Source organism: Neomonachus schauinslandi, chromosome 10 (genome assembly GCF_002201575.2).
Source record: "Neomonachus schauinslandi chromosome 10, ASM220157v2, whole genome shotgun sequence".
NCBI classification, from domain to species: domain Eukaryota; kingdom Metazoa; phylum Chordata; class Mammalia; order Carnivora; family Phocidae; genus Neomonachus; species Neomonachus schauinslandi.
Window position 1 is genome coordinate 87535774 of NC_058412.1, and position 12687 is coordinate 87548460.

Consider the following 12687-nt stretch of genomic DNA (forward strand, 5'->3'; position numbering starts at 1 on the left):
AATTTCTACCTCTGGTCATAAGGATTTTGGAACACAACTTTTGTTAACGAAATGATTACTCTGCAATCTCCACTATACTGCTGTATACTTTTCTGTCAGTTGTCTCAGGCCTAGACATCAGAGTATGTAGGATTCCTTAAATGGAAAAAGATGTGGGACAGCCTTAAATGGAACATGGCTGAGAGGGTCTATCTTTATCCCTCTCCTCTAACAGAGACTCTATAGCCTTAGCTCTCCCCTATTCTTATCAGAGAAACTACCACTTTCTCTCACTTGAGTCTCCAAGCATCTTCCCTTGTAACAGAAAGAAGTGGGAGTGAAATTCTAAAGCCTAGGGTCATTCTCCTCAGTTTATATATCCCCAAGGGTGAATTTCAAAAATCGTTCACATGCTGTTTGAATTTACCTTCCTTTCTAGTCTCAATACCCAGTTTACTTTTTAAAATTTGGCCTGACAATTTATTTACTCCATAATTTAAAACTGTCTAGTGTCTGAAAAAAACAGACTGAAAGAAATCTGAAAATTCTAGAATTCCCAAGGTAGTCAATTCATGGTTACTGAGAGAATATGGTAACCATGTTTCTCTAAACACAAGGTCTAAAGGGATCATGGTACTTAGAAAGATAACTGGCACTGTTGCAGAAAATCCAGGACTCAAGACTTTTCTAACTAGGTAAAACTGTAATCACACACCTTCATTCATCTATGATAAGGTTTGTAGGTAGCCAAAGGGAAACCTGTACATTTGATGCGACATTATTTAAGCAAAGCAAACAAGGAAAAGGGGGGGTGCCAAAATATATAAGGTTGGCGAACAAAATTCACCCTCAAAATGTCATGTTCTGGAATGAACTGTTTCAGCTAAATTCTCAGTGAAAAATCTCAAGACTTGCTGAGAAAAGAATATTGGAACAAAATATGCATATTTACTAAAAGTAATACTAACAAAGTCTAAGTGCTATGTCCCAGTCTACAAAATCATATTTATTTTTAAGGTATTTAAAATGAGTTTTTCATCTTTTATTTATGTTATTGAGACTATAAGAAATGTGATTCCTATTTCCGTGATCTTCAAATCAGTAGTAGATAACAAATATTACAAGGTGTTAAATAAATTTTTGAAATAAAGCATCAAACTTCCTTCCAGATATGAGAAGAAAGTGTAAAATCAAAGTTCTGAGAGAGCTTTGAAAATCAGGTATTTTGTATTAGAAGTACTTAAAATCTTAAGCAGAGAAAATCAGATTTAATATGGTTAAAAATGGAGGTTGATACATATTCCTGAAGAGAGGAAATCTATTCTGTAGTAAAATATAAAATTTTAAAAGTACTGCCCTTCCTCTTCTCCCACACACTAAATTAAATACATACATATATACATACATACATACGTACATACCAATACAAATAGGTAGTCTGGGACTTTGTTAGGATCAAAACCGGTCTGGGAATGCCTAAAAGGTATGACATTATCTGTGTCCAGCCTGGTGGAAGGTGGAGCTTCATGAAAGCATAAATGTAGACCAATAAATAGCTCCTGGCTGCCTGTAAGAATTTATAATTTCTGCATTTAACATTCAACAAGAATAAAATGATTCAAGGTGAACTTATTTTCCATATAAAGAATAATCAACATCTGTCCTCAACAATATATAATCCTGGCTATGAAGGATACAAAGAATATTAAAGGTTGCTCTTCCTGAAGACAGATCATGAGGGGGGAAAATGACAGACAGAGGGGGAAAATGCAAGGCTCATTAAAACTTAATTGATGCAAAAAGTTAAGTAACAATACAAAACGTAAGTTAGGAGGTATTACAAAGTAGCATATGACTAAGTGGCAAATGAGCAGTATGACAGATTGTCAAGGATTAGGATTCTCTGGGAAAGCTTCAGAGAAGGTGGGACAGGAAACTGGTCTTTCATTATCCTATAATGATTATAGGATCTGGATCAGTGGGAAAAAAAGGATGTTTCTCCATATGGAGAAATGGAAATACACAAGGCACTGAGGTGGTAATTAATTCCAGGACATGAAAGTAGAAAATTAAGAATCACAACTTCGAAACAGAAAATAAAACAAATGAGGAAAGGCTCTAAGATACATTCTCTTCACTGAAGGATAACTAAAAAAGAAACATAAAAGAGTTCAGAAGCATTACAGCTGAAAGAAGAAATCACAAATGCAGATAAAAGTTGAAAAAATTCAGACACCATTTAAAAGTTTTGGTAAGGACAATCTGGAAAAGCGGCAAATTCCAAGTGCTTTTCTCAGGAGAAAGGAAAAGATAGTCAACGTTATTTCAAGATCTACTATTGCAGTCAGCAATAAATAACTATACAGTCAAGATCTCTTGAATCATAACATTTACGCAATTACTAATAAGGGACAATGCTGGAGACAGTGGCAGAAACAATATGGCCAAGAGCAGATCTCACCATCACCAGCTATAATTCCCTGAGCAAAATATGAAACTTCCCTAAGTCCTGATGTTCTCTCCTCTTAAAAAAAAAGTCTGAAAACCTATCAACTGAGATTTAACATAGCTCTTTAAAAAATAAAGGTAAAATGAAAATGAAAATACAACATACCCAAATTTGTGGGACACAGCTAAAGCCATGCTGTGAGGGAAATTCACACCACCAAGTCCATATATTTATTAGAAAGGAGGAAAAGTCTCAAATCAGTGATCTCGGGTCTACCCTCAAAAACTGAGAAAAAGGAGAGCAAAAGAAACTGAGAACAAGCAAAAATAAATAAATAAAGGTAAGATGATAAATAAATTATATTTAAATACAAAAACAATAGAGAAAAATCAATGAACTAAAGCGGGTTCTTTGAAAAGATGAAATTGACAAACTTCTAGCAAAATGGACCAAGAAAGGAAGAAGACACAAATTAACCCTATGAGGATGTTATAGGGAACATCATTACAGACCCTGAAGACATCAAAACGATAATAAAGGGAATATTATGAACAACTCTATACACATAAATTTAACAACTGGGAAGGAATGGATCATCAAACAACCCATTACCACAGTTCATCCAATAAGAAATAATATTAATAGCCACATAACTACTAAGGAAATAAAATCTGTAATTTTAAAACTCTAAAAAAGAAACCTCCAGGCCCAGATGGTTTCACTGAAGAAGGCTATCAAACATTTAAAAAAGAATTAACACCAATTCTACACACACTCTTCTAGAAAAAGAAAAGGAGGGAACACTTCCCAATTAATGTTATGAAGCTATTATTACTCTGATACCAGACCAAGACAATACAAAAAAACCTACAGGCCAATATCCCTCATGAATTGATAGAAATCTACAAAAAAAATCTGCGTCTGTGATGAAAGACTGAATGCCTTCCCCTCAACATCACAAACAAAGCAAGAACATCTATTCTTACCACTCTTTTTCAAATAATGCTACAAGTCCTAAGCAGCACAAATAAGGCAGCAAGAAAAGACAAACAGATTGGAAAGAAAGAAATAAAACTGTCTCTATGTGCAAATGACATGATTTTCTATGAAGACCATCCCAAGGAATCCACTAGGAATCCCAACTTCAAGAATAAATGAATTCAGCAAGGTCAAAGGACACAAGATAAATATACAAAAATAAACTGTATTTCTATATGTTAACAATGAATATAGGGATGATAAAATTAAAAATATAATTTACAATTGCTTAAAAAAATGAAAGGGGTGTAAATCAAACATGCAAGACTTGTATGCTGAAAACTACATAATGCTGAAGAAAGAAATGAAAGAAAATATAAAGAAATGGGGAGAGACACCATGTCTGTAAGTTGGAAGACTCAACATACTAGAGATTTCAATTCTCCCTAAATTGATAGATTTAATGTAATCCCTATCAAAATCCTAGCAAAATTCTTTGTAGATATTGACAAGAATATTCTAAAATTTATAATGAAAGGCAAAGGAACTAGAATAACCAAACAATTTTTGAAAAAATAAGAATAGGGGCACCTGGGTGGCTCAGTCGGTTAAGCATCTACCTTCAACTTAGGTCATGGGATCGAACCCCGTATCGGGTTCCCTGCTTGGTGGCGAGCCTGCTTCTCCCGCTTCTCCCTCTTCTCCCCACCTGTATTCTCTCTTGCTATCTCTGTCTCTCTTTTAAATAAATAAAATAAATAAATAATCTTAAAAAAAAAAAAGAAAAGAAAAATAAAAAAGTGAGAAGTACCAATCCACTCTATTTCAAGACTTATACAGCTACAAGAATCAAGGCTGTGTGCTAATAGGGACCCACAAATAGATCCACACAAATATACTCAACTGCTTTTTGACAAAGTGCAAAAACAATTCAACAGAGGATAGATAGCATTTTTAACAAATGGTGTTGGAGCACCCACAAGCCAAAAAATGACACTTGATCTAGTCTTAAACCTTATACAAAAACTAACTCAAAACAGGTCATGGGCTTGGGGCTCCTGGGTGGCTCAGTCAGTTAAGAGTCTGACTCTTGATTTCAGCTCAGGTCATGACCTCAGGGTCATAAGATGGAGCCCTGCAGCGGGGCTCCACCCTCAGCAGGGAGTCTGCTTGAATTCTCTCTTTCCCTCTCCCTCTGCCCCTTCCTCCGTTCACACTCTCTCTCTAAAATAAATAAACAAAACCTTAAAAAAAAAAAAAAACGGGTCATGGGCTTAATGTAAAATAATAAACTATAAAACTTTTAGGAAAAAAATGAGAAAACGTTTGGGATCTAAGGTTAGGCAAAGAGTTCTATGACTTAACACCAAAAGTATAATCCATTGGAGGAAAAATTGTTAAAACAGATTTTATCAAAACTAAAAACTTTTGCTCTGCAAAAGAGTCTTTTAAGAGGACAAGAAAAAAAAAAACAACAGACTGAGAGAAAACATTTGCAGACTACGTATCAAGAAGGGACTGGCACCAGACAAATTTTTAAAAAAGAAAAAAAAACCCTTGAAAATCAACAGTAAAAAAATCCAATTAGCAAACGGGCTAAAGAAATGAAGAGACACTTGTGATGAGCACTAGGTATTATATGCAACTAATGAATTATTGAACACTACATCAAAAACTAATGATGGTCATGGGTTTGCATATGTTGGCTAACTGAACATAATAAAAAAAAAGAAATGAAGAGACATTTCACTGAAGAGAATATGCAGATGACAAATAAGCCCATGAAAAGATGCTAAACATCATTAACCATTAGGAGAATGCAAATTAAAACCACATACCTGTCATACATACATACATATCTATCAAAATGTCTAAATAAAAAATAGGAACACTAAATGCTGATGAGGATGTGGGGAGACTGACCCCACGTACATTGCTGGTGGGAATGTAAAATGGTGCAGACACTCTGGAAAACAATTTTAACAGTTTTTCATCAAAACTAAACATGCGGGACACCCGCGTGGCTCAGACGGTTAAGCGTCTGCCTTCAGCTTAGGTCATGATCCCAGGGTCCTCAGATGGTGTCCCGCATCGGGCCCCTTGCTCAGCCGGGAGTCTGCTTCTCCCTCTGCCGCTCCCCTGCTCTCTCTCTTTCTCTCTCTCTGACAAATAAATAAATAAAATCTTTTTAAAAACAAACAAAAAAACTAAACATGCAACTGCCTTGTGAACCAGCAACTATACTCCTGGGCATTTATCCCAGAGAAATGAAGACTTATATGACATGACATGTTACTGTACTGGAATGTTTACAACATTATTCATAGTAGCCCAACAATGGAAACAACTAAGTGTCCTTCAAACAAAGTGTGGTACATCCATACCATGGAATACCACTCAGCAATTAAAAGGAGCAAACTAATGACACATGCAACCACCTGGACGAAATCTCCAGAGAATTTTGCTCCATGAAAAAAATCCAATCCCAAAAGGTTACATACTATGTGATTCCATTATATAACAGTCTTAAAATGAGAAAATTATAGAAATGAAAAACAGATTACTGGTTGTCAGGGGTTAAGGAGGAAGTGGGGTAGAAATGAAGTGGATGTGGTATAAATGGACAACCTGAGGGATCCTGTGGTGATGGAACGTTCTCTATCTTCACAGTTATCAGTAGCAATGTCCTGGTTGTGGTCTTGTACTACAGTTTTGCAAGATGTTATTATTGAAGAAAACTGGATTAAGGGTACAGGGGATCTCTATTATTTACTAACTGCAAAACTACATCTGAATCCTCAATTACCTCAAAATAAAAAGTTAAATTAGAAAATAAAGGTAGCATTATTGCAAAATAAGTACAGCAACTGACAAGAAATCCAACACCAATTAAATGAAGTGCTCTCTTTAGCCCACGTTTAATTCTGACGATTACTCTGAATCAGAGTTTATAAAATACATTTTCCTCACCTACATACGCACACCAAGCAACTGTAGCACAGTTCAGACAGAAAAACAGATTTCTCCAAACACGTGATAAAAGTGGAAAGAGACCTGGGCTGTATCAGGGAGAAAAGTCCTTATCCAGGCTCTATCAAAGAAACGATGTATAACTTCCACACATCACCTTACCTCTATGGCTACAATCTGAACTCTGTTCCTACTATCTAAACTAATTTAGGAGATTGCTTAGACCAGTAGTTCCCAAACATTTTGGTCTCAGGCCCCCAAAGAGCTTTCACTTACCTGGATTACAAACATTAATATTTACAGCATTAGTAATTAAAAGAGAATTTTTTTAGAAGACAAGTACACACATTAGCCCTCAGAATGGTGAGGTCATCCCACCTCATGCAGTCTCTGGAAAATTCAATGTGTACTTAGAAAGGGGGTGAAAAGGGCAAATAACTGCTTGGTATTGTTATGAAAATAGTTGTGACCACACCTTGAGAACCACTGGCTTACTATCAAATGAGGTAAATATTTAAGTGATTTTAAAAGTATAAAACACTGAACAAATCATTGAACAAAACTTACATTCTTTTAATGTTCAAGGGTGCCAAGGCAAAGGAAAAAAAAAAGCTCAAATCCTAATGGAGGACAACTTGGACAAGCGCACAGTTGGTAAAAAGAGGGAGCTTCTTGAAAGTCCAAGGAATCTGGGCTCCAGTGAGTATAGTCAGGGAAGAGTGTACAACCATAAAATATTACACTACTATTGCATTAATCTGCTCTGTGCGTCCAAAACCGTTATAAAAATGATGGACCCACAATCAGTTTCAGATTTAACTTTTGGCGAGACAGGGAAGCAATGAAAAAACCTCCAGCCACTCCAGCACCGCGCTCTCCGCGAGCTGTGGGGGTCCGCCCTGGGCCCCGCTTCTGGAGGCGAGGTACAGCCACGCCGGGCGTCTCCTCCGCTGCAGCAGGAGAAAGAGAATCCCCCCATCCCCAACCGGGTTGGACCAGCCGGCCGCGGGAGCCCGGAGAGTGGGCAGTTAAGGGCTGGGGAGGGGCGCGGCTCACAATCGCCGCCTGAACTGGACGGGGCCGGGACTGGGCTGCCGGGACTGGGCTGCCGGCCCTGAGCCCCGGGCTAAGGAAGTTACGCTAGGACCCCGGGAAAGACGGGGCGGGGGTCCTGGGAGTTGGGCCCTTGGGGGAGGGGACAGCGCTGAGCAGCGGAGGGGGCTTGAGGGGTCGACCGGGACTCACCAGGTGCCGCGCCACCTCAGAGGTCATGGTCCCGAGCGAGAGCTGAGCGAAGGCGGGGGTCCCAGTGAAGCGGGGGTCTCAGCCCCGGCCCCCGAGCGAGCGTCCGGACCACGAAGGGAGCAAAGGGGGGGCCGGAACGGGTGGAACGCGCGAGGCGCGGGCCGGAGGCGGGTGTAACGGGCGGGACCAGCCTCCGCTGGGGGAGGGGGGTAGCATGGAGGGGGTGTTCGGGGAAAGGGGAGGAGCCAAGCCTAGTGGCCTCAGTGACGCGAGGGCGCAGAGCCGGAGGGCGGAGGCCCCCACTACGCGGGGCGCGCGCCATTAACCGCGCCAAATCGTTAAGCGGGCGCGCGAAGCGAGCCTCTCATAGGAGTGCCCCTCGACGTCTCATAGAACGACAAATCCATGCAGGGGGAGGGTGACTGGAGGTGATTCGGGACCTGAGGAAGAAAATGCGAGGAAACAAACCTCGGCCAGCGGACAGCAGCGGGCGGGCGCACTGATTGCGGGCCCCCGCGAAGGCCGGAAGTGGGCGGGCCATGGGGCGGGGAGGGGGCGTGCCCGCCGGCGGCCGGCGGGAGCCGAGCTTGCGGCCAGCGCGGGGACCGGAAGTGGGTGGGTTCGGGGGCGGGGTGCAGCCGGCGGGGGCGGGGCCGGCGGGGGCGTGTTCGCCCGGGGCGCGGCCCCAGTAAGGCGGTGGTGGCGTCTCCCGCCGCGGACAGCCAGGCACGGACCCTGAGGAGCCAGCCGATTCGACTGTACGTCGGTCAGAAGCCAGCGTTTGGAAGCCGGCCGAGATGGGGCCGGGTTGAACCGCCCGCCGCCGGACGAGCAGCGCGGCCAAGGATGGAGGGGCCGGCGGAGTTCAGCCCCGAAGCCGTGCTGCGCTTCCTCTTGGAGCGCGGGGGTCGGGCCCGGCACGCCGAGCTGGTGCGGCACTTCAGGGGTGCCCTGGGCGGCGAGCCCGAGCAGCGCACCCGCGCCCGCGCCCTTTTCAAGGAGCTGGTCAATGCGGTGGCCACGGTGCGCACCGACCCTGCCGACGGCTCTAAGTACGTGCACCTTAAGAAGAGGTTCTTGGAGGAGGCCCCACCGTCCGAAGCCGTGCCCCCACGGGACCTCCCCAGCATCTCGGTGACTGCAGAGCCCGAGTCCAGCAGCTGCGCCCCTGGGGCGCCCGACGGCCTGGTCGAGACCCGGGAGAGCGGCCTGTGCGCAGAGACGGCGTCCCCGGAGGCGTCCCCAAGTCCGCGTTGCGAGCCGAGCGATGAGGAGCCCCCGGCCGCAGCGCCTGGGCGGCCAAGCGCGGCGGGCGAGAGCCGGAACGGGCCGCCCCTGAGCGGCGGTGCCCGGAGGAAAAACTCGCGGCGAGACATGCAACCTCCCCCCCGGGGACCGGTCCCCGGGCCCAGCGAGGACCTGGCGCCCCCGCCCCACGGCTGCGGCGAGATGGACTCGGGCAGCTCACCCGGGGGCGTAACCACCCCAAGGTCTACCCGCCAGAACCTCCGGGACCTTGTGATGGGCAGCTCCCCGCAGCTGAAGAGGAGCGTCTGTCCCGGGGGGAGCAGCCCGGGCAGCTCCTCTGGGGGACTACGCGGCAAAGGCGGGGGCGACTCAGACAGCGCATCAGTCGCTTCGTCGTCGGCAGAGGAGGAGAGCAGCGGCGGGGGTTCAGTGACGCTGGACCCTCTAGAACACGCCTGGATGCTCTCAGCCTCTGACGGCAAGTGGGACAGCCTGGAAGGGTTGCTCACCTGCGAGCCCGGCCTGCTCGCCAAGCGAGACTTTATCACTGGCTTCACCTGCCTGCACTGGGCCGCCAAGCACGGCAGGCAGGAGCTCCTGGCCATGCTGGTCAACTTCGCTAACAAACACCAGCTGGCAGTGAACATCAACGCCAGGACAAGCGGAGGCTACACTGCCCTGCACTTAGCTGCCATGCACGGGCACGTGGAGGTGGTGAAGTTGCTGGTGGGGGCTTACGACGCAGACGTGGACATCAGGGACTACAGTGGGAAAAAGGCCTCTCAGTACCTGAGTCAGAGCATCGCGGAGGAAATCAAGAACCTGGTGGGAGCCCTGGACGAGGACGATGGAGAGAGTGCCACTGGCAGCGGGGGTGGGCGTTGGAGGCTTTCAAAGGTGCTCCCTTCACACCTCATCACCTACAAACTCTCACATGTTCTGGAGGATGGAGGGGATCATCACCATCATCACCACCACCACCACTTGACTGAGGGATGGGCTGGAGCCAAAGCAAAGGATCCAGGTCGCAAGGGCCCCGGCAGCTCTAGTGGACGAATAAAACCCAGACTCAACAAAATCCGCTTCCGCACCCAGATCATCCACACTACACCGTCTTTCAGAGACCCGGAGCAGCCACTGGAGGAGGGGGAGGAGGAAGAGGAGGACCGGCCTCTTAAAGGCCACTCATCCTCATTCAAACTGAGGCCGAAGTCCAATGTATTTGGGTAAAAATAATTCCTTTTAGAAAATTCTAGGTTTATTGGTCTTCAGGAATAGAATACACAGTGTAGGCAAGGAAGAGAGACCAGAAAAGAGGCTAAATTCTGCATTATTACTTGGGGAGTTGGAATGGGTGGGAGGAATTCCCCCTAGCATTCTGTGTGAAGTAGGTTTCCAGTGATTTTTTTCATCAAACCATGCCCTAGGCCTCTTTTCCCTATGCCACCCCTCCGCCCTGGAGTCCCTGTTTCTGAGGACTGGAAATGTATTTAAATTGGGTGTACAGAATTGATGATTGAGGGTTCCTTTGATTTTACCATTACTGGATGCCATGCAAAATAAGGAATATTGCACTTTCATGTTTCTGTTTTTAAAAGTGATTACTCTTCCAAGAGCAACAAGAAATGCAAGTTGTAATGAAATTGTAAGTGTGAACAAAACTACATACTGCTCTAGTTTTTTGTTTTTTACTAATTGCATTTACCTTTTAAAATACTACTGAAGGTCAGGTCAAAGTTGAAAAGCGACAATACTATTTAGAGAATAATGTGAATAAAAATGGTATCCTGTTTGTATTGTAAGTAGTGCTCAACTATTTTTTTAAAAAGCAATTTCAACTTTAATCACTGAACTAAAGATACAGGCAACATTCATTTTTGAGGTAATCTATGGTGTGGTTTCCTCTTAACTATCTCTAGTATCACTGCACTCAGTGTTAAGGTACATTATTAATAACTACACAAATTTTTATTTAAAGAGAACACTTAACAACCTATGGTACTTTTAAGTAAAACATTGCCTTTGGTTCTGATTCTCACTAATTTGTTTTGCTATTATAAGTCTAAATTTGCCAGAGTTTTAATTCTAGGGATCATATAACCATTGGTTCTATTTGACTTGACCCTATTTGGTGGTACTTAGATGTGAATTGCCTACAGAATCTGTTTCTGATTTAGACGACTAGCAAAAATTGGAGTAATTATTAAATCAATGATTCTCACATAAGGTACACTTTTTATTTTACTAATAAAGTACACTCATTGTGCTCATAGTCTGTGCTTTGTAGCAATGTTTGCAAATGTTTATAATACTAAAGACTTTCAATTTTCCAATGTTTCCCTGAATTTGTTAGAGACGTACAGTGAAGTTATTGAAAAGCTGGATAGTAAATCTACCCAGTTAAAAATAGCACTTTATAAAAGGGAAAAGAGAAGAGATGGGACTATTTATTTAAATGCTGCTGGCTATTGAATTCTTTTGTATATAAGTGAAAAATACCTTTCATTAAGATTACAGAGTTAAGTGTAGTTCTTAATCACATTTCATTAAAATTTGTTAGGGTAAACGTCTATATAATATAAAATTTAACTCACAAGCGTATTAAATCAATTTGTAACAAGATTCAAAACAACTTTGTGGGAGACTAATTCTAACAAGTCCTTATCTCTCAGTTTTTTTTTGGTGTCCTAACTGCTGAAATGTAAGTACCTGCAGCCCATAGAGGTACATAAGATGTGTATAAATGTGAATGAACCAGTATATAAATGGCGCAGAACTGGAGACTTAAAGAGAGTTCTTAGATCTTTACTTTCCCAAGTCGGAGAAATTTGTACCAAGTTTGTCAACCTTTCTAGATAGCAATTGAATTTGTTTAAAGACATATCAAAAATATTCACATAAAATATAGAAACAATTATCCATTTGTGTGCTTTTTTTTTTTAGGATTATGGAAGTGGGCTAGGTACGTTTGAGAAGCACTTTTATCCATACATATGGATAAAAACAGTCTAATTTTGTATAAATAGAGGTTCCTTGAAGGTGAAAAGCAGTCATTTGTTTGGAATCATATACACATTACCTGTATCTAGTGCAGAACAAGCTATATAACTTCCCACCAAGGAATCTGACATTTTTTTTTTTAAAGATTTTATTTATTTATTTGACAGAGTGAGACACAGTGAGAGAAGGAACACAAGCAGGGGGAGTGGGAGAGGGAGAAGTAGGCTTCCTGTGGGGCAGGGAACCTAATGTGGGGCTCCATCCCAGGACCCTGGGACCATGACCTGAGCCGAAGGCAGGGGCTTAACAACTGAGCCATCCAGGCGCCCTGGAATCTTATATTTCATTGACATATAAAGCCAAAGTGAACTATAAAAAGTAGATACTTCAGAGCCATCTAAATGTTCTATTAAAGTCAGTATTAATCTCAAAACGTCTATATTAGTAACTAATTACACAAAATCTATAATTTACCGGATTTTTAGAGATTGAGTCAATACTTCATTTAACCTGCCTTTCACACTAAAGATTTTAAATTTTCCAATAAACTAAATTTTCAAAAATCATTCCTGAGGGGAACTACTTCTAACATTCCTTGTCATTATGTGCTTGTGTGCAATAAGTATAGCATTTTCATCTACTTAAACTCTACATTCCTCTTATTTTTCAGTTTCCAAATTGAGATTATTAAAAGCAAATGATCTGTGTAATTTGATTTTGTGGAGTTGTGTCTGCCATATATGTCAATTACTTAGATGTTTGTTGATAGGAAACTGTGTAGGGTAGACAACCCAAGTATATCCATGTGTTTCTTATAG

The 12687-nt window shown here is 42.7% G+C and overlaps 2 protein-coding genes across 4 annotated transcripts in view; one reads left to right on the top strand and one right to left on the bottom strand.

Moving 5' to 3' along the window:
- The window catches only part of SEPTIN10 (septin 10), a 64629-nt gene extending 56450 nt beyond the window's left edge, over positions 1-8179 (bottom strand). For all 3 annotated transcript variants that reach the window (XM_021680310.1, XM_044918487.1, XM_021680308.1), the window contains exon 1: positions 7622-8179. In XM_021680310.1, the coding sequence (XP_021535985.1) occupies positions 7622-7648 (27 nt within the window). In that variant the 5' untranslated portion in view covers positions 7649-8179. The remainder of the gene's footprint in view (positions 1-7621) is intronic.
- A 127-nt stretch (positions 8180-8306) lies between these two features.
- Positions 8307-12066, top strand: SOWAHC (sosondowah ankyrin repeat domain family member C). The gene has a single exon (XM_021680270.1). The coding sequence runs from the start codon at positions 8468-8470 to the stop codon at positions 10097-10099; it is 1632 nt and encodes a 543-aa protein (XP_021535945.1). The 5' UTR covers positions 8307-8467; the 3' UTR covers positions 10100-12066.
- Positions 12067-12687: the final 621 nt, after the last annotated feature.

Excerpts from the sequence above, each read along its gene's own strand:
- SOWAHC (XM_021680270.1), top strand. The coding sequence starts at position 8,468 with ATGGAGGGGCCGGCGGAGTTCAGCCCCGAAGCCGTGCTGCGCTTCCTC.